Source organism: Arachis hypogaea, chromosome 8 (genome assembly GCF_003086295.3).
Source record: "Arachis hypogaea cultivar Tifrunner chromosome 8, arahy.Tifrunner.gnm2.J5K5, whole genome shotgun sequence".
In the NCBI taxonomy this organism is placed as follows: Eukaryota; Viridiplantae; Streptophyta; class Magnoliopsida; order Fabales; family Fabaceae; genus Arachis; species Arachis hypogaea.
Genome location: NC_092043.1, coordinates 618,861 through 640,753, shown reverse-complemented (window position 1 = coordinate 640,753; position 21,893 = coordinate 618,861). Strand labels below are relative to the sequence as shown.

The 21,893-nt window shown below is 36.7% G+C and overlaps 1 protein-coding gene across 10 annotated transcripts; it reads right to left on the bottom strand.

Moving 5' to 3' along the window:
* Positions 1-1,363: 1,363 nt before the first annotated feature.
* LOC112705544 (uncharacterized) lies at positions 1,364-7,660 on the bottom strand. Of its 10 annotated transcripts, XM_072200316.1 has the most exons (20): positions 6,800-7,395; positions 6,484-6,571; positions 6,177-6,216; positions 5,794-6,079; positions 5,633-5,702; positions 5,462-5,539; positions 5,135-5,355; positions 4,840-4,932; positions 4,565-4,648; positions 4,345-4,455; positions 3,926-4,031; positions 3,760-3,822; positions 3,545-3,598; positions 3,308-3,365; positions 2,959-3,035; positions 2,506-2,576; positions 2,368-2,428; positions 2,203-2,262; positions 2,003-2,065; positions 1,364-1,767 (listed from the first exon to the last, which is right to left on the bottom strand). In XM_072200316.1, the coding sequence occupies exons 3-20, from the start codon at positions 6,214-6,216 to the stop codon at positions 1,639-1,641; spliced, it is 1,725 nt and encodes a 574-aa protein (XP_072056417.1). In that variant the 5' UTR covers positions 6,484-6,571; positions 6,800-7,395; the 3' UTR covers positions 1,364-1,638. The 10 variants fall into 10 exon arrangements, with proteins under 10 accessions (XP_072056417.1, XP_072056419.1, XP_025612170.1 ...); XM_072200318.1 differs by lacking the exon at positions 6,177-6,216 and having other exon boundaries at positions 6,800-7,501; XM_025756385.3 differs by lacking the exon at positions 5,633-5,702 and having other exon boundaries at positions 5,763-6,079; positions 6,800-7,439.
* Between the last annotated feature and the right edge of the window lie 14,233 nt (positions 7,661-21,893).

Below are 21,893 nucleotides of genomic sequence, written 5' to 3'. Positions count from 1 at the left end.
GATGGGAGGAGATTGAAAAGTGGCTCTGACTTTGGAGAACCATGTACCTGAGAAATTTAATTTTTTGTTTGGCTTTGCCTCCATAATGCTCTTTCAACTGTTGTTTTTAGACATCACTGTGGACTTTCTTCTTCTGATTTGTGCCCACGTTGCTCTCTAGCTCCGGAAATCGTCCTTCATTGTTTATGTGATTGTCCAAAAGCTAGTGTAATTTGGCAAACTTTACATTTTAATGATATTCACTGTCCATCCTTGATACAGTGGGTATTTGAATGTAAGAATATCAATGCTACTCTTTTCTTTTTTGATCTTTGTTGAATTTGGAGAGACATGAATAATGATATTTTCAATCCTATGAATTCTTGGCTTTTTAAGTGCTATCATTATTCTTAACATTTGATAAGGAATTAAAGTCTTTGTTCACTAAACTTAACGGTGTCCATTTATCCTGCCTGAGCTCATCTTGGTCTCCTCCTCCCAGAGGGATGTTTAAGATTAATAGTAATCCTAGTATCCATGGCGATTGTGTTGACTTTGGCTATATTATTAGAAACTTGGATGGAGCTTGACAATGTGGTCGTATTGAGGTAGTGTCGCTAGGAATGGTACTTTGTTGTGAGCTTCTTGCTATTTGAAAAGGATTACTTTTAGCTTGGAAGGCAGGATAAAAGCAGGTTTTTTTTGTGAGATAGATTATTTGAAAGCTTTTCTCCCCATCCAAGACTAGTTTACTAACATCCAAAGTTCAGATCATGATTTGGTTTCTAAAATTAGTAATTCAGAGATCAGCCAACCGTATTGCGGTTGCGAATGCTATGGCAAAGTTTGAACAATATCCCTCAAATTAAGTTGTTGGAGCCTTGGAATGACCTGCCTTACTTACAAGGGACTTAGCTGCTGGTTTTCAGGAGGCTTTCCTCTCCCTTTGTTTTGTTTTCTTTGTTTTCTTTTCTTTCTTGTCTAGTCACAAAAAAAAAAGTTAGTAGGGATACTTGCCCCCACGAAAGCATGGATCCGTCCCTTGTATGAATCTGTTGCCGTGCCACCCCCCACTAATTTGCCGGTGTTTTTGGAAAATGAAAGAAAAGAGTCGGGGCAGGGAGGTTGAAAAGGAGTTCGGCTTCAGTTTATTTAAAGGAAACGAGAAATGCTTGGTTGAAAACCAATTGGAAAGCACAGAAGCAACGGCTGGTGAGCAATTGGACCATATCAAACTAAATAGATTCTATTTGTCTTCACTTTATTCTCTGATCAAAATCAAACGTGTAACGTTGATTAGGATGATTTGTCTATTAACGGCCACTAAAACTAACGAACAGATTACAATATGCAAGTTTATATTGAATTGAATTAAGAAAAGGCATTTTATCTAATCGCGGCTTCGTATTTTCACCACTTGCATTCTATAAAGCGCCTAATGAAACTGTACAAGGCTAATATCTAGTAAGCATTTTTTTCAGCAGCCATTTAAAGACCGACTTAAAAGGGGACATTGAAAGACATGTAACCCCACAGAAAAACATAAAGAAAAAGAGTGAAGGGAAGCGGAGACAAGGAACAAATTGTAGAAGAGCAGAACATAGCTTTCAAAACCCCAATGAACGCTGCCCTTGAACTCATGCATTCATTTTACGTGGCTCATAAGCCAGATCCCACAATGCCAAATTCATGCTGCATAAAATCTTCACTGGGTCTGTAATACTTGTCTGGTGAGTACAACGCCAAGTTGGAAACTTGGCTTGAATAAAGGCAGGCAAATCTCTCAACCTGCACCACACATATTACGGAATCGAATTGAAACGATTACCATCAATTTTGATCATGTTTAGGGAATAAAAAGCATCCTCCTCTTCATGCATGGTTCTGATATGTTAAAAGTGTGATTTTGCAAGGCTTGGTATGTGATTTGTCTAACACTATTACGCTGCAAAGTCGGCCTAGCAACAACTTAGAGTAAAATTTAACTACAAGTGCAATGTGCCATGGACTATTCAAATTTTACCTGATGAGCAAAACGAGAGTTCTGATAACCAGTTTTCAAAAGCTGACCCCATGGCTCGTGAAACTGAAATGATAGATTAAGAACAATCAACATCTACTATCCAATGAGAATTGATATATTGACTATTGTAAGTTTGTAATCATCACTACTACTAGAAAGAGTACTAAAGATAATGAAAAAGATAACAGGTGAATTTCTACCTTTTGATGTAATTTTCGCTGAGCTTCTTGATGACTTAATCTCACACTCTCCCTCTCAAGCTGAGAAAATAATGATAATAAATAATAAAAAAAATCAATCACTTATTATCGAATCTCTGAAATTGCAATTCAAGTAGGAGATGAGCATGGACGTAAAGGCCCAACCTCCAATTTTTCAAGCTCCGTAGATAGCTTCTGCTTGGCATCACCATCTGGATTTTTGAATCTGAAAAATAACGCACTACTCTAAGACCGCAGACAAAAAATGAGCAGGACTTATGAGAGGTCCAGAGTTATACTAACTTGAGAGACCACTTCAAATGATGTATCTCATCTTCAATGCGATCACGCTCGCTCCTCAGGAATTGAAGTTCCTGTACAAGACTATATATGTAAAATTCTTCCTGAATGTGTATTGGCTTGTCAATTGTCAATCGACAAGAGGGACAAGAATTCAAAAGAACGCCTTATTAAAAGCATCAAAAGCCTATTAAAAAGTATTCTTAAAAATGATAGACAACCAGAACTATTTTACCATAGCAAAAAATTTGATATGATTGTTGACTCTTAGATAGGCGTAGCATTCCTACCACTTTATTCTATTCAATGATAACAATTGACTGTACTTGACCTCTGTTAAAATTCTAGCAGTGTAGCATAATTCAAATCTTTTATGGATTAATTTATCCTGGCCATTTGATCAAAATTTTCAAAATAAAAAAAATAAAAAATATATGTAATAAAATTTAAATGTACCTTGCGGGTATCTCTTGACTCCCACAGCAGCTGAACCTCCTTCTCAAGCTCTGGTATTACAAGCATGGTCCTCCATCCTGCTCATTGAGCACATAGCATCACAATAAGATATAAGTTACTTCAAGAAGAATCCGCAAATATAAATAAATTTTTAAAGAAGGAATTCTACATAAGCAAGCAGCGATTGGATTCATTTATTGAAAAATTCAATCAATTTCAGTCTCAGATTTTCATGTATCTGTACTATTCCTCAGATCATAGCCAGAAGAAATAACATAAAAGACTAGTTAATAGAATTGAATGCAAAAATATATTTAATATAATAGCTGGAAGGAATCATATGATATACCAAGAACCTTTTTGCTGCGTAGGATATCTCCGTAAATGTGATCCCCAACATACAGAACCTACATGTAAAAGCATTCAAATTTTCACAGAAAACTTTAGTATTGCAGCAACCCACAATTACTACAGTTCCTAAATCAACTACACGATTATATTAAAACAATCGACTTGTCAAATCAAAAACAAAATGATGTGAGTTATTACCAATTGTTCACTTATACTCCGTAAATAAAGACAGTACCTGTGAACTTGATTCAATGGAAAGTAGCTTATGCAGATGAGCAACATTGCCTCCCTACAATAGAAGATCATAATCACTATATATATTCTGAATGAAATGCTCAACTATCAAACCATTATTGGATAGAGATGAAATATTAAATTAACACTACCTTCAAAACGTTCCACGTAAACTTAAAAAACTTGTAATTTTATGTAAGACGATGAATAATATACCTGGAATACTTGACAAGCATGATTCTTCTGTTCTGTGAATAACCTTGCAGAGATATTACCCACCTTCCATTAAAAAAAAAATTAAAAAAAAAGAGGAAAGGGATGATTCAAGTTTTCATACAAGACCATTGAAGAAATCAATAATATAATCTGCTGTACTGCTAACCTGAGGCATAGGAGAGCCATTATCTGTATTGAGAAGCATTCCAGTCTCAGGCACAACCCCAAATAGGTTGGCACGATTTTCCTCATGAAAAAATCCTGGCTTTGCACTGTATGAATTGAAGAATTGATTGGGTTAACAACAAAAAGTCATGTTATATTCTCATAAAAATATGTTTTAAGTTTTAACTTGTATGTTTCTTATAAATTATCTAGTTCATAAAATGTGTGATACATGATATCTCATCAAAGGAAAACAAATTGCAAGTACAATGCACAGAATAATATAGGGACGTAATAAAACTTGCATGTTGTGGAAATGAAAATTCTACAATTTGATAATATAGGGCAAAATTCACAATATCCAGAATGATGTGGCCAAACAAACATAAACAAATACAGATCCTTGGAAAAGAACATGACCTGCCAGTGATAACAACATCAAAGTATTGAAGCCAGGCAAAACTTTTACTTCCATCTACCTCACTGGATCCAGAGAGGAAATTCATGACAATGTTTGTGTAGTCCCACAAACTGCAAATGCCATATTAATGTTCCATCTGTCAGTAATAACCACAAGATGGTTTGACTAGTCATTAATACCCCTTTCTTCTTAAGGTTTACATAGAAAATTCATAAGTACCTATTTGTCACTAAAAACGTTGCACGTCCGGATTCTCTGAGCATTTCAAGCATGGGAACTATTGAAGGATCTTCATTAATATACCTGAGATAAAATTTATACCGAAAAAATGACCAAGTCAGAATAATTACATCAAAAAATTCATATACACTACGAGAAATTTAGGGGACAACATGTTTTACAAAGGGTCATTACACTGAGTCTGAAATCTCACCACCCAAACAAAATTGTTCATTTATTTCTCACTTTAATAGGTTAGCAATTTTATGTTATACCTTTTTGGATCTTTAGCAACCATTTGCTTCAATGTTCCATCACGGTGGCACAAATCAACTGCAGCTCTAACATCTTTGTACATGCGAGCATAGCTGGAAGGAACATTCAAAAAGAATACATGCATGTAGTGAAAAACACTCATATTAGTAATTATTTACTGCCGATTGGAGGGTTTCAAGACAAACTACGATTGCAGCAGTCCTAATATGGTTTCATCTTGAAAATAGAAACAAAAAGCATACAAAAGTTTGGCCAAAAAAATAAATAAATAACTGAAGTAAAAATAAGACTTACTCAACACTTTCTTGAATCTTTCCAGGATTGTCATCCTTAAAATCAACCAGTTGAGCAAACAAGTAGGCTTCCGCAAGTGAAAAAAGTGTATCAATTAAAGCATAGTCAGGCTCATCAAAAGAATCACGAACTAATGTATTTCCATAGGTCCCCACTTTATCTTCTTTTGACAACTCTTTAAATCCATGGTAGGCAACTTTCACATACTTATGACGATCCATCTAAATACATACAGCCAATAGTTCAACAACCAAACAGGAGTTAAAAGTTTCATCATAGTTAGCTAGTATATTTCATCATTGAAAAAGAAAATGTGTTCAGTGTAACCTTCAAGATATTGCCTCTTTTTTTGTCAAGAACCAAGCCCCGGACCATGTATTTCCAGTCAAAGGACCAATTTAGCAACTGCAGCAGAGGTAAAGCTTTTAGCCCTAAATAACCAGGCAGAAGCAGCAGCAGCAACAACAAGAAGAACGTCATAATATAATTTGATTATACCCATGGAGAACAGTAGAATAAACAAAATCCTTTACCAAAGTGATCCCCAACAGCATTTTCATCATTGTTGCTACAGGAAGAAAAATGATCAAACATGGAAAGAAGTGCTACATAAATTAATTGGACAAACCTCACGAGGATATCCCAAATCATAAACCAACTTTTTAATAGTGCCTTGATAAGCAAGAGATTCAAACGTTTCAGGCTTGTATTGAGCCAGAGTATAATCCATGTCAAATCCCACAGCAACGATGTTCTTCATGTTCAGTGACCGGTTACAAAAGATCTGCTTGCGTATATCAGTTTTACATCCATGCTCAGGAAATGATGACCATACATGTGGCTTTGCTCCATTACCAGCAGCAGGCAAATCCACTAAACTTTGGTCATGTACACCAATACCATTGTTCCCATCCATTGGATGTCTAGAATGCAAGTGATTAGCTCCTGATAGATTTAAGCCATTACAAAGAATTATACTCAGGCAGGCATTACATTTGAATCACTTTGGTATAGATAACAACCACAGGGTGTTAAAATGAACCTAAAGAACTTTCCACACTCTTGGTCTTCAAACCAGACATCTTCATACCAAAAAGACAACAATTAGCGGTTTCATTGAAATGAAAACTGCTACATGTTAATCAGATAGACATATATTTATACAGGATAACTGAGATTAATTCAGTCTCTTAGAACTAAGAAGTACATATACATTAGATGATTCAGCACAAAATTATGCAGCAACAAACCCTGAAACTTTAATTACTCTCACAAGTTAAACTGCAAAAGAACAAGATGGCGAGACCTCACAAAAATAACATTAATAGAAAGAACTTTGGACATCTTACCTTTTAGTTTCGAAAGAATTAAAAGCGCACAATGCACTAGGCTATGTTCCAACTCTAGGAATTCCCCAAGCTAGGCTCCAAGAAACACCTAGAAATTCAACTTCTGAAATTAACAAAAGCAATTCTCTAAGTTCTCCTACTTCCTACTATAATCTAATATTTCCCACCACCAATCCATAATGAAGACTTGACCGAACTAGAGACTTGCTTAAAACAAACAACGCAAGGCGACACCAAAAAATCTTAGAGCGCAAGAAAACGGAAACTCGGAAATCGAGGCAAACGAGAGGGAAAAACGAAAACGAAAAAACCGAACCTCTTGAGGTGGCGTTGGCGAGAGAGCGAGGCGGTTTTGCGGAGATTCCAGAAGAGAATCGAAGGCGGGAAGAGAAAAGAGGCGCGAGCTGATAGGAAGAGAAGGTTGAGAGAGAAAAGAGCGATAAAGGCTTCTTCGGTATTCGCATGGCGAAGTGATTGTTAAATAGGCATAGGCATGGTGATGATGATGGTGGTCGTGGAGGTGGAAACCGCGATTGCGAGGGAATCAGATTCTGCAAAACGAGCGTTTCAGGTGCAAATGCAATTACAGCTAGGAAATGCAGCTGCACCAGCATTTACCTTACCACTTAATATTCAATCTTAGTTGGAAAATTGGATTTCGATTTTTGGAAGGTATATCACACATGGCACCGCATTAGGAAAGGATTATTCCTCCCCTAGAATTGGATATAAATGAATAATAATCACTCACTGGTCACTATTGTACTAAATTAATTCATTTTCAGGAAGGAATTAATTCCCCCTTTCCTTAGTGGCTATTTATTACTTCTAGCATTGTATTTGTCTACTATGATGATTCATCTTCCTTAGACAATATTAGTGCTTTGGTGGGTTGGGAAAATGTGCGACGTTGGTGGAGAAATAAAGAAGGGTAGAGAAGAGAGAAGAGGGTGGTTCCGTTTCGTGAGTTTAGACTTGGGATTTGAGATGATGATGGTGATGCCACGTGGAGGACCACGAGGGAGCCGTGCTGGTAAGAGCTTTTTTGCATTTTTCTACTCAATTTTTCTGGTTCTGCCGTGGATAAGTAAATCCCGGCCACAATTTTTGGGAAACTAATAATAAAAATAAAGTGACCAAAAATAAAAAACTACTCAAATCAAAATCGGAATCATACGATACTAATGCCTTTTTATTTCCATCTTTATTTAATCGCTTGTGCCACGAGCAACACAAGTTTTGCGCATGTGATGTGATAACAATACATCTACATCATGATATGGACTAATCTATTATTGTTTTTCCTTTTTCTTATTTTTTTTCTTGGTAATAAACGAGGCAATCTATCACTGTTAATATTGGAAATATTGATTAGAGTGATGTTACGTGGTCCGGTCTCCGTTGCCTGAAAATGGTTTAATGTACAATAATTAATCACAATTTGAAACTGTATCAACGTTGCGTTCTTCTCTCATAGAGCATAATTGATCATGACTGGTAGTACTGTAGCACGTATAGATTGTCTTAACCAGCAATATAGGCTTCTTGTATGAGCAATAAAGAGGATTTCTTCTGGAAAAGAAAAAAAATCATTATTTCTCATAACAAATTTTCCATCTTTATTTTTTGAGATTCAGTTTTTTGGACGCAGCAATACCTTCACCTAATACATCAACGAACTTACAGAAATGAGCAGTGAATTTTATGAAAAGTAACAAGTTTGCCTTTAGTGCAGCGAATTTTGTGTAACTTAGATAAACCGCATGGTCCCGCCTCTCTCATTTCTCACTCCAATTTAAAAAAAAAAAACCTCTTCTTCTTGTCATTTTTTCTTCCTATATTTTACTTCTTCTCTCCTTTCATCTCATGTCAATTTTCAAGTAACTTTTTTAAATTAATTTTGTATTTTAAATTATTTTTTATTACAAAATTTATTTAATGTTATTTTTTAAGATTAAATAAATATTTTTAAAAATTATTGTTAAGTATAATTATTTAGAGATAATTATTTAGAAATATAGAGTTAATTATTTTGAGTTAATAATTTAAAAATATAGCAATAACTATTTATACTTAATTATTTAGAAATTTTGTTATAATTATTTTGGGTTAATAATTTAGAAATATAGAGATAATTATTTTGAGTTATATACTTAGAAATATAGATATAATTATTTAAAAATTAGTGGTAAGTATTAGAGATATTTTATTGATTATTTTTTTTTTTTGAAGTAAAAAAGCTCAATATAATAAGGTAGAGCAACAACAGAACAAAAAGAAAACTAAACAGCAAGTATAAAAGTTCAATTTATAGTCATCTCCGACATTGCCATCAACAACCATTAGGATTAACTCTATTCCACTCTTCGTAGCTCATAAGCGACCTATTGATAGCTTCCGCTACTCCTGCTTTTTTACTCCTGAAAATTCTTTTATTCCTTTCTATTCATATATGTCAAATGATAGCAAAAAAGCCAATTAACCACCTTTTACGCTCCTCCTTTCTTACAAGCACTCCTGTTCAACTCTCAAAATGTTGCTTAATTGTCTTTAGAATAACCCACAATCTACCATAGTTAAACAACCACGTACACCACACCTGCCAAGTAAATTCACAACCAAGAAACAAGTGATGAAAATCTTCAACATCCTTTTTCATAATACACACACACACACACTATCATGTTGATCAATAACGCCTAACCTACATAATCTCTCCTTAGTATTGACTCTACCAACTAACACAAATAAGATGAATAACTCAATTCGTGGAAGTACTAAACCTCTCCAAATAGAACTAGTGAAACTATAGCTTGTAATATCCTTTAGAAGTATTTTCGCCTGCAAAACCTGTACAAAGGATTAGTAAACTAAACGCCTGATTTATCAAATTTCCACACCAGTCGATTCTCTCTTTCAGTTGTTAAGTTGATTGACTGTAGAACTCCATAAAGTTGGTTAACTAGTTCCAACTTCTATTGGAATAGTTTCCTTCTCTATTGAAAGTTCTATATCCACTCAAATCCATCCCAAAACTTATAATCTCCTATAACAGAACTGTTCTGATTTGAAATCGAGAAAAACCTTGGAAAATGTCCTTCAACACACTACTTGATAACTAATTGTCCTCCTAAAATCGGACTCTTCTACCTTTCCCTACCTCTAGAGATAAACGCTGGATCATCTTATCTCTCACCTCCCGCTCCTTTATCTGCAACTGACATATATTCTTCCATGGACCTCCTCTTGTAGGTACAGACTGGTGAAAAGACAATACATTAGGATTTAAATTATTAAAAGAACACACAATCTTTTTCCATAATGGACAATCATCTTTAGAGAACCGCCACCACTATTTGAATAAAAGAGCAATATTCTGAATTACTGCATCTCCCACTCCACACTTCCTACTCTTTTTTTTTTTAGCTTGTACTATTTCTCATTCACTAAGGGTATCCCATGTTTGATATCCTTGTTACTCCATGGAAATCTCCTCTGCAATGAAATTAACTTCTCTGCCACTGTTTTTGGCATTTCGTATAAGATGAGATAATACACTGGCAGATTATTAAGCTTTGATTAATAAGAACCTGCTTACCAACTTTATTTAACGTTTTCACTTTCCACAAATTGAATTTCTCTTTCACCTTGTCTATAATCGATTTTCAGGTCTTGACAAGTCTCAGATTTGCTCCCAGTGGAACACCAAAATATTTAACTAGTAAGGATGCTTCTTTACACCCCAACAATTTGCACATTCTCCGCGTCCACTCCCGCTCACAATTAACTGGAATCAAGTTGGATTTATCAAAATTAATACTTAGCCTAGACATCACCTTAGAACGCCACAAAAGTATCGCGTAATTTTTTATTGTGTCCTCATCCTGTGGACAGTACAGGATGGTGTCATTTACAAACTGTAAGTAAGACAATTTAATATTGTCATTTCCAACCAATAATGGAGAAATCCTGTTATTCCTCGCAGCCTTACCTACCATCGTATGGAGCACATCAACAACAAGAACAAAGAGAAAAGGGGAAAGAGGATCACCTTGCCTTAAGCCTTGTTCCATCTTGAAGAATTTATATGGTGAACCATTTATCAAAATTGACATAGACGCTGAGCAAACACACTCCTTGACCCACCTTTACCATCTATTACCAAAACGTATCTTCTGAAGGACAATATCTACAAAACTCCACTTGAATCTTCATAAATCCACATTTCATGGTATTTATCTGTTTAAATGAATGAAATTCATCGATATTTCTCACATTTATTTATTAAAATAGCATAGTTTTGTGAATTTCTCCTAATTGTGCTTAATGATTTAAAACATACTTTCAGGCTCTTAAATTGCTAAATTTAATTCACTTTAATTTCATTGGATGCCTTGATTTATTTGTTGAGTGATTTCAGGCTTAGAAGGCAAGGATGGCTTGAAGAAGTGAAGAAAAAGCATGCAAAAGTGGAGAATTCATGAAGAAATGGAGATTGGAGATTATCATAGTCATGCGTACGCATGCCTTATGCATACACATGAATCCCAAGTTACGTGTACGCATGAATCTCAAGTCGCGCGTATGTATGGCAGATGTGTACGCATGACTGTCAGCACGTGATTTACTTAAAATGGCACGTGGGTTGTGATTTCAGGGCTTTCTTGGGCCTAATCTAACTCATTTCTGAAGCATTTGAAGCTATTCTTAAGATGGATCAAAGGGGAGCCATTAGTCTAGTTTAAATCATTGTTTAGGTTAGAATTCTAGAGAGAGAAGTTCATATTTCTCTCTAGAATTTAGGGTTCTTAGGTTAATTTCTTCTTAGATTTAGGTTTTAATTCTTGTTTCAGTTTAATTCTCTTTATAGTTTCTTTTTCTAGTATCTTAATTTGCCTAGTTTCTCTTGTTAATTTATCTACTTTGCTACCTTTTAGTTTATGAACAATTGTCAATTTTCAATTTCCTTTAATGCAATTTGTTATTTTATATTTTCTTGATGCTTGTTTAAGTTATTGTTATTATTTTCTTGCATTTGGTAGCGTTATATTTTTTATTATTGCAATTTAATATGCTTTTCTTTTATGCCTTCTAGGTGTTTAATAAAATGCTTGATTTAACTTTAGAGTAGATTTTTGTATTCTTGGCTTGAAAATTGGAAATTAGGTAACTGGTGTACGAAATTGTAAATCACACTTTTCACAACTCGTACAACTAACCAGCAAGTACACCGGGTCATCCAAGTAATACCTTACGTGAGTAAGGGTCGATCCCACGGAGATTGCCGACTTGAAGCAAGCTATGGTTATCTTATTATTCTTAGTCAGGATATCAATAATGGTTCTTAGTTTAAATTGCGAAAAATAAAAGAACATGAAATAAATACTTGTTATCCAGTAATGGAGAATGGGTTGGAGTTTTGGAGATGCTCTATCTTCTGAATCTCTGCTTTCCTACTATCTTCTTCTTCACGCATGCAAGGCTCCTTCCATGGCAAGCTGTATGTTAGTGGATCACCGTTGTCAATGGCTACCATCCGTCCTTTCAGTGAAAAAGGTCCATATACATGGCTAATCATCTATCGGTTCTCCTTGTGATGGAATAGAATCCAGTGATCCTTTTGCGTCTGTCACTATGCCCAACATTCGTTAGTTTGAAGCTCTTCACAGTCATCCCATCCTAGATCCTACTCAGAATACCACAGACAAGGTTTAGACTTTTCGGATCTCAAGAATACTGCCAATTGATTCTAACTTATACCATGAAGACTCTGGTCTCACGGTTTGAATGCTCTGTTGACAGGAGATGCAGTCAAACTCGTGAACCAGGAACCCAAGAGATAACACTCAATCTAAGGTAGAACGAAAGTGATTGTCAGACACGCATTCATAGGTTAAAAATGGTGATGAGTGTCACGGATCATCACATTCATCATGTTTAAGTGCGAGTGAATATCTTAGAATAGAATCAAGCATGATTGAATAGAAAATAGAAGTAATTGTATTAATCCATCGAGACACAGCAGAGCTCCTCACCCCCAACTATGGGGTTTAGAGACTCATGTCGTAGAAGATACAAATTTAGATGTAAAATGTCATGAGGTACTGAATGAATCTCTAAAAGTAGTTTTTATACTCAACTAGTAACCTAGGTTTACAGAAAATGAGTAAACTAAGATAGATAGTGCAGAAATCTACTTCCGCGGCGCACTTGGTGTGTGCTTGGGCTGAGCATTGAAGCTTCCATGTGTAGAGACTATTCCTGGCATTTAACTCCAGCTTTTGTGCCAGTTTGGGCGTTTAACTCCAGCTTTTAGCCCAGTTCTGGCATTTAACGCCAGAATAAGGTAGAAAGTTGGTGTTAAACGCCAGTTTGCATCATCAAAACTCGGGCAAGTATGGACTATTAAATACTGCTGGAAAGCCCAGGATGTCTACTTTCCAACTCAATTGAGAGCGCATCAATTGGGCTTCTGTAGCTCCAGAAAATCCATTTCGAGTGCAGGAAGGTCAGAATCCAACAGCATCTGTAGTCCTTTTTCAGCCTCTGAATCAGATTTTTGTTCAGGTCTCTCAATTTCAGCCAGAAAATACCTAAAATCACAGAAAAACACACAAACTCATAGTAAAGTCCAGAAATGTGATTTTTGCATAAAAACTAATAAAAATATACTAAAAAGTTGCTAGATCCTACTAAAAATTATATTAAAATATCCCAAAAAGCGTATAAAATATCCGCTCATCACAACACCAAACTTAAACTGTTGCTTGTCCTCAAGCAACTAGATAAAAAAATGGGATAGAAAGAAAATCAAGAGGCAATAACATCTCAGAGTTTTATATGAAGCTCAAATTCTCATTAGATGAGCGGGACTAGTAGCTTTTTGGTTTCTGAACAGTTTTGGCATCTCAATTTATCCTTTGAAGTTCAGAATGATTGGCATCTATAGGGACTCAAAATTCAGATAGTGTTATTGATTCTCCTAGTTTAGTATGTTGATTCTTGAACACAGTTACTTTATGAGTCTTGGTCGTGGCCCTAAACACTTTGTTTTCTAGTATTACCATAGGATACATAAATGCCACAGACACATAACTGGGTGAACCTTTTCAGATTGTGACTCAGCTTTGCTAAAGTCTCCAACTAAAGGTGTCTAGAATTCTTAAGCACACTCTTTTTTGCCTTGGATCACGACTTTAACCACTCAGTCTCATGTTTCTCACTTGGACCTGCATGCCACAAGCACATGGTTAGGGACAGCTTGATTCAGCCACTTAGGCCAGGATTTTATTCCTTTGGACCCTCCTATCCATTAATGCTCAAAGCCTTGGATCCTTTTTACCCTTGCCTTTTGGTTTAAAGGGCTATTGGCTTTTTCTGCTTGCTTTTTCCTTTTCTTTTATTTATTATTTTTTTCGCCATTTTTTTCGCAAGCTTTTGTTTTTCACTGCTTTTTCTTACTTCAAGAATCAATTTTATGATTTTTCAAATTATCAACAACATTTCTCCTTCTTCATAATTCCTTCAAGAGCCAACAATTTTAACATTCATAAACTTCACTATAAAAAATATGCACTGTTCAAGCATTCATTCAGAAAACAAAAAGTATTGCCACCACATATAAATAATTTGAATTTTTCTTATTAAGAACTCGAAAAAAATGCCTCCTTATTCTAAAAAATCTACTATTTTATTCATGTTTAATGATGATGAAAAAAATAAATTATAGCTTACTTGGAGATGATAAAAAAAATACTAATTACTACTATTCATGTGACTCCTAAGGTAGCTCTCTAATAGCAGAAGTTATCACAGAGTTAAGATTAGGACTCAACAACCTTTATTTTAGGAGATGGATGCTCCTTCAATCTGTGGTGTGTCTGGTCCTTCAAGGGACAGCTTCTGGTGCTTCAGCTACTGTAGTTCACGCCCTTGTTTCTCATGTTCCTTAAGCAGCTTGCAGAGCATGCTATTTTGATTTTGTTGTTCTTCCTTAACTTGATCTATGGCTTCTTACAGCTTGGTGATAGATGCTTCTAGGCGGGTCCAGTAGTCAATTTGAGGGATTTTTGAGAGGAACTCCTGCACCCGCCTTTTGATGGAGTTATCTGGCACTTGTTGTCCATCCATTGACTTCTTGGTGATTGGGTGGTCGACTGGGATATATTCATCCACTTCCATCTTTACCCCAACATCTTTACATAGCAGAGAGATTAAGCTTGGGTAAGCCAATTTAGCGTCAGTAGAGTTCTTGTTTGTAATTGTGTAAAGCTCACAAGAAATCAGATGATGAATCTCCACTTTGTTTCCCAGCATAATGCAATGGATCATCACTGCTCTTTTGACAGTGACTTCAAAGCGGTTGCTGGTGGGCAGTATAGAACGCCCAATGAAGTCCAACCAGCCCCTAGCGACTGGTTTGAGATCTCCTCTCTTGAGTTGATTTGGGACACCCTTTGTGTTGGTTATCCACTTGGTTCCAGGGATGCATATGTCCTCTAGAACTTGGTCCAAGCGCTTATCTAATCTCACCATTCTCCTATTAAAGGATTCTGGATCATCTTGTAGTTGAGGCAGCTTGAAGACCTCTCTTATTCTGTCCAGGTGGAAGTAAATAATCTTCGCTCTGACCATAGTTCGAAAGGTATAGAAGGCGGTTCCATTCATTCTCTGCTTATCTATTTGCCACAGATTTGAGTAGAATTCCTGAACCATGTTTCTACCCACCTTTGTCTCAGGATTAGCTAGAATTTCCCAGCCCCTATTTCGAATATGTTCTTGGATCTCTGGATATTTGTCTTTTTTCAGATCGAATTTAACTTCCGGGATCACTGACCTTAGACCCATTATTTTGTGGTAATGGTCTGCATGTTTTTTGGTTAAGAACCTCTCTTGATTCCAAAGTGGTTTTGGAGTGTTCTCTTTCTTGCCTCTTGAAGTGGTTTGTTTTCCCTTAGGAGCCATGATCTTAGTGAATCTTTGCTCAGTGATCACAAAAAACACACCAAACATAGAGGTTTGCTTGTCCTCAAGCAAAAAAAAGGAAGGAGAGGAATAGGAGGAGAAGCAAATTCGAGTTGTGGAGGAGAGAGGGTGGCCGAATGTGAATTTAAAAGGGAGGGGGTGGGCAAAAATTTTGAAAAAAATATGTAATTTTAAAATTGAAAAGATATGAGAGAGTTTTGAAAAACATAAATCTAAATTTGAAAAGATAGTATGATGAGTTGAAAAAGATTTGAAAAGATATTAAAAAGATAGATGAGTTTTGAAAAAGATTTGAAAAGAAATTAAAAAGATATATGAATTTTGAAAAAGATTTGAAAAGAAGTTGAAGAAGAATGAAGAAAGATTTTTAGGATTAAGAATTTTTTTTTTGAAATTGAAAAATGAGAATTTGTAACATGTTCATGCAAGAAATTATGGATGAAAACAGAAAAATTTAAAAAAAATTGAGTTGGAAACAAAACTTCCTCCCCTCCACATTCCTGGCGTTAAAGGCCCAGAATGGCATCCATTCTGGCGTTTAACGCCCAATTGTTGCTTGTTTTCGGCGTTTAATGCCCAGCCAGGTACCCTGACTGGCGTTAAATGCCAAAAAGCCTTTGTCACTGGGCATTTTTCTAAACGCCCAAGATGCTGCAATTCTAGCATTAAACACCCAGAATGGTACCTATTCTGGCGTTAAACGCCCAGAATGGTGCTCATTCTGGCGTTTAACGCCCAAAGATGCCTCTTACTAGTATTTTCGTGCCAGTGAGCTCCTTTTCTCTGCTTCCTGCTCTGAATCCTTCTCTAACTCTGTGAACTCCTGTAATTGAGAATTAATCTTGAAGATAATTTATATCAAACTCCTATAATTATTATTTAAATAACAAATAAACTATGCCAATGGCTGGGTTGCATCCCAGCAAGCGCTTCTTTGTTGTCTTTAGCTGGACCTTACTGAGCTTTAATCTAGTCTCAGTTTTGAGCATTCTTGCTCAACATTGCTTTTAAGATAATGCTTGACTCTCTGTCTATTAACAATAAACTTTTTGTCAGAGTCAATATCTTGAAGCTCTACATATCCATATGGTGACACACTTGTAATCACATATGATCCTCCCCACCGGGATTTTAATTTCCCAGGGAATAGTCTAAGCCTAGAGTTAAACAGTAGAACCTTTTGTCTTGGCTCAAAGACTCTGGATGACAGTTTTTCGTCATGCCACCTTTTTACTTTCTCCTTGTAAATTTTTGCATTTTTGAAAGCATTGAATCTGAATTTCTCTAGCTCATTCAGCTGGAGCAATCTTTTCTCTCCAGCTAATTTGGCATCAAAGTTTAGGAATCTGGTTGGCCAGTAGGCTTTATGCTCCAGTTCCACGGGCAGGTGACAGGCCTTCCCATACACAAGCTAGTATGGAGAAGTTCTTATAGGAGTCTTGAATGCTGTTCTGTATGCCCATAGAGCATCATCCAAGCTCTTTGCCCAATTCTTTCTACGGGCAATTACAATCCATTCCAGGATTCTATTTAGTTCTCTATTAGAGACTTCAGCTTGCCCATTTATCTGTGGATGATATGGAGTTGCCACATTGTGGCTAATTCCATATCTGACCATAGCAGAGTAAAGCTGTTTATTACAGAAATGAGAGCCTCCATCACTGATTAGTATTCTAGAGACACCAAATCTGCTAAAGATATGTTTCTGGAAGAACTTCAGCACTGTCTTAGTATCATTATGGGTTGCAATTGCCTCTACCCATTTAGATACATAGTCTACTGCCACCAGAATATAAGTGTTTGAGTATGATGGTGGGAAAGGCCCCATGAAGTCAATACCCCATACGTCAAACAACTCAATCTCTAAGATCCCTTGTTGAGGCATGGCATAACCATGAGGTAGATTACCAGCTCTCTGGCAACTGTCATAGTTACGTACAAACTCTCGGGAGTCTCTATAGAGGGTGGGCCAGTAGAAGCCACATTACAGGACTTTTGTGGCTGTTCACTCACCTCTGAAATGTCCTCCATATTGTGAGCCATGGCAATGCCATAGGATCTTCTGTGCCTCTTCTCTAGGCACGCATCTACGGATTATTCTGTCTGTGCATCTCTTAAAGAGATATGGTTCATCCCACAAGTAGTACTTTGCATCAGAAATTAATTTTTTCTTTTGCTGCTGATGTACTCCTTGGGTATGAATCTCACAGCCTTATAGTTTACGATGTCTGCAAACCATGGTACATCCTAAATGGCAAAGAGTTGCTCATCCGGAAGGGTTTCAGAGATCTCAGTAAGGGAGAAGGGACACCCCTTCTACTGGTTCTATCCGGGATAGGTTATCTGCTACTTGGTTCTCTGCCCTTTTTCTGTCTCTTATCTCTATATCAAACTCTTGCAGAAGTAACACCCATCTTATGAGCCTGGGTTTTGAATCCTGCTTTGTGAGTAGGTATTTAAGAGCAGCATGGTCAGTATACACAATCACTTTTGATCCTACTAAATAGGATCTGAACTTGTCAATGGCATAAACCACTGCAAGCAACTCTTTTTCTGTGGTTGTATAGTTCTTCTGTGCATCATTTAGAACATGGCTGGCATAGTAAATGATGTGCATAAGCTTGTTATGCCTCTGTCCTAATACTGCACCAATAGCATAGTCACTGGCATCACACATTAATTCGAATGGTAATGTCCAGTCTGGTGTAGAAATGACAGGTGATGTGACCAACTTAGCCTTCAGAGTCTCAAAGGCCTGCAAACATTCCATATCAAAGATAAATGGCATGTCAGCAGCTAGCAAATTGCTCAAAGGTTTTTTAATTTTTGAAAAATCCTTTATAAACCTCCTATAGAATCCTGCATGCCGTAGAAAACTTCTGAATGCCTTAAAATTGGCAGGTGGTGGTAATTTTTCAATTACCTCTACCTTAGCTTGATCTACCTCTATTCCCTTGTTCGAAATTTTGTGCCCAAGGACAATTCCTTCAGTCATCGTAAAGTAACATTTTTCCCAGTTTAAAACCAGGTTAGTCTCTTGGCACCTTTTCAGAACACGTGCTAGATGATCAAGACAGGAGTTGAATGAGTCTCCAAATACTGAGAAGTCATCCATGAAGACTTCCAGAAATTTTTCCACCATATTAGAGAAAATAGAAAGCATGCATCTCTGAAAGGTTGCAGGTGCATTGCACAGACCAAATGGCATCCTTCTGTAGAGAAATACTTCAGATGGACAGGTGAATGCTGTCTTTTCTTGATCCTGGGGATCTACTGCAATTTAGTTGTAACCTGAATAGCCATCCAAAAAGCAGTAATAGTCATGACCTGCTAGTCTTTCTAGCATTTGGTCTATGAATGGTAAAGGAAAATGATCCTTTCTGGTGGCTGTATTGAGTCTTCTGTAGTCAATACACATACGCCACCCTATAACTGTTCTCGTAGGAAGCAGTTCATTCTTTTCATTATGAACCACTATCATGCCTCCCTTTTTGGGTACAACTTGGACAGGGCTCACCCAGGGACTATCAGAAATAGGATAAATAATCCCAGCCTCTAGTAATTTAGTGACCTCTTTCTGCACCACCTCCTTCATGGCTGGATTCAGCCGCCTTTGTGGTTGAACCACTGGTTTGGCATTATCCTCCAGTAGGATCTTGTGCATGCATCTGGCTGGGCTAATGCCCTTAAGATCACTAATGGACCACCCAAGAGTTGTCTTGTGTGTCCTTAGCACCTGAATTAGTGCTTTCTCTTCCTGTGGCTCTAAAGCAGATCTTATGATTACATGAAAAGTGTCACCTTCTCCCAGAAATGCATATTTCAGGGATGATGGTAGTGGTTTGAGCTCGGGTTTAGGAGGTTTCTCCTTTTCCTGAGGAGTTTTCAGAGGTTCTTTTATTTCCTCTGGTTCCTCTAGATCAGGTTGAACATCTTTAAAGATGTCCTCTAGCTCTGATTTGAAACTCTCAGCCATACTGGTCTCCTTTACCAGGGAGTCAATAATATCAACACTCATGCAGTCCTTTGATGTGTCTGGATGCTTCATTGCTTCAACAGCATTCAGCCTAAACTCATCCTCATTGACTCTCAGGGTCACTTTCCCTTTTTGGATGTCAATGAGGGTTCGTCTAGTTGCTAGGAAAGGTCTTCCTAGAATGAGGGTTGCACTTTTGTGCTCCTCCATCTCCAGTATTATAAAGTCAATGGGAAAGACAAATGGCCCAACTGTGACAATCAGGTCCTCAATTACGCCTGATGGATATTTAATGGAGCCATCAGTAAGTTAAAGACAAATCCGAGTTGGTTTGACCTCTTCAGTCAAGTCAAGCTTTCTGATAATGGATGCAGGGATTAGGTTGATACTTGCCCCAAGATCACATAGAGCTGTCTTGGTACAAGTACCCTTCAATGTACATGGTATCATAAAGCTCCCAAGATCCTTAAGCTTCTTTGGTAAGATCTTTAAGATGACTGCACTGCATTCTTCAGTGAGAAAGACTTTTTCAGTTTCTCTCCAATCCTTCTTATGACTTAAGATCTCTTTCATGAACTTAGCATAAGAAGGTATTTGCTTAAGTGCCTCTACAAACGGAATCTTGATTTCAAGAGTCCTGAGATAGTCTGCAAAGCGGGCAAATTGTTTATCCTGTTCTGCTTGGTGGAGTTTCTGAGGATAAGGCATTTTAGCTTTGTATTCTTTAACCTTGGTTGCTGCAGGTTTATTTCCTACAGAGGCAGGTTGAGAAGCCTTCTTGAGGGAGTTATTATCAGCACTTATAGGTGTCTGATCCCTCATTGGCATTTGAACGCCAGGATAGAAGGAGGAATGGGCGTTTAACACCAGATTCCTACCTTTTTCTGGCGTTTGAACGCCAGAACTGGACATGGGTTGGGCGTTTAACGCCAACTTTTCACCCCTTTTTTGGCGTTTGAACGCCAGAACTGGGCATCCACTGGGCGTTAAACGCTAGTTTTTCACCCTTTTCTGGCATTTGAACGCCAGAATTAATCCTCTCTGGGCTCTTAATGTCCTCAGAGGAACGTTGGGTGGCAGTTTGCTCATCCTCTGTCAGTTGTTCTTTTCCTGGCTTTCTGCTGCTTTGAGTTGAGGTATTTAATGTTTTTCCACTTCTTAATTGAACTGCTTGGCACTTTTCTGTTATCTGTTTTGATAACTGCTGTTTTATCTAATTCAATTGTGATTCCATATCCTTATTAGCATTTTTGGTTTCTTGTAGCATCTCCTTAAATTCTGCTAACTGTTTTGTTATAAAAGATAGTTGCTGATTGAGTTCAGCAACTTGTTCCTGAGGACTAAAGTCAGTTGATACTACCTTAGCTTCTTCTTTTATGAAGGACTCACTATTTAAGAACAGATGCTGATTTCTAGCAATCGTATCTATAAGCTCTTGAGCCTTTTCAATCATCTTTCTCATGTGTATAGATCCACTAGCTGAGTGGTCTAGAGATAACTGAGCTTTTTCTGTAAGCCCGTAGTAGAAGATGTCTAACTGCACCCACTCTGAAAACATTTCAGAGGGGCATTTCCTTAGCATCTCTCTGTACCTCTCCTAGGCATCATAAAAATATTCATGATCCTCTTGGTTAATGCCTTGAATATCCAGCCTTAACTGTGTCATCCTTTTTGGAGGGAAATATTGATTCAGGAACTTGTCTGATAACTGTTTTCATGTTCTTATGCTGGCGTTGGGTTGGTTATTTAACCACCTCTTAGCTTGGTCTTTTACAGAAAATGGGAACAGCAATAATCTATAGACATCTTGATCCACTTTCTTATCACGTACTGTGTCAGCAATTTGTAAGAATTGCGCCAGAAACTCAGTAGGCTCTTCCTGTGGAAGACCGAAATACTGGCAGTTTTACTGCACCATGATAATGAGATAAGGATTTAGCTCAAAAGTGTTAGCTCTTATGGGGGGTATACAGATACTACTCCCATATGAAGCAGTAGTGGGGTTAGCATATGACCCCAGAGTCCTTCTGGACTGTTCATTTCTACTTAGGTCCATGATGGAGAAAGGGAGATGATGTGGATTGTAGAAAAAAAAATTATTCTTTTATTTATTTATTTATTATTAATTTTTTTAAATACCAAAATTAAAAAAAAGAGAAATAAAAGGAAATCGAAAACTAAAATAATTAATTAATTAAAAAGATTTTGAAAAATTTTGTAGAATATTTTCGAAAAATAGAGAGGGAAAAATTAGTTAGGAAGTTTTGAAAAAGATATGATTTTAAAAATTTTGACCAAGTTAACCCAAGGGATTCAAAATTTTATGAGGAATTAAAAGAAAAGATATTTTTTATTTTTGAATTTAATGTGGAGAGAGAAAAATAACTAAATGATACCAAACTTGAAATTTTTTAGATTAAAACATTGGAAACAAACTAGAAAACTTTAA

Bases quoted from the DNA above. Each gene is read 5' to 3' on its own strand.
- LOC112705544 (XM_072200315.1), bottom strand. From the start codon at position 7,097: ATGCTGGTGCAGCTGCATTTCCTAGCTGTAATTGCATTTGCACCTGAA. The intron at 4,032-4,344 runs GTCATGTTCTTT...CAATTCATACAG, and splicing joins GATGTTGTTATCACTGGCAG to TGCAAAGCCAGGATTTTTTC. The intron at 2,429-2,505 runs GTTAGTATAACT...GTTATTTTTCAG, and splicing joins CATTTGAAGTGGTCTCTCAA to ATTCAAAAATCCAGATGGTG.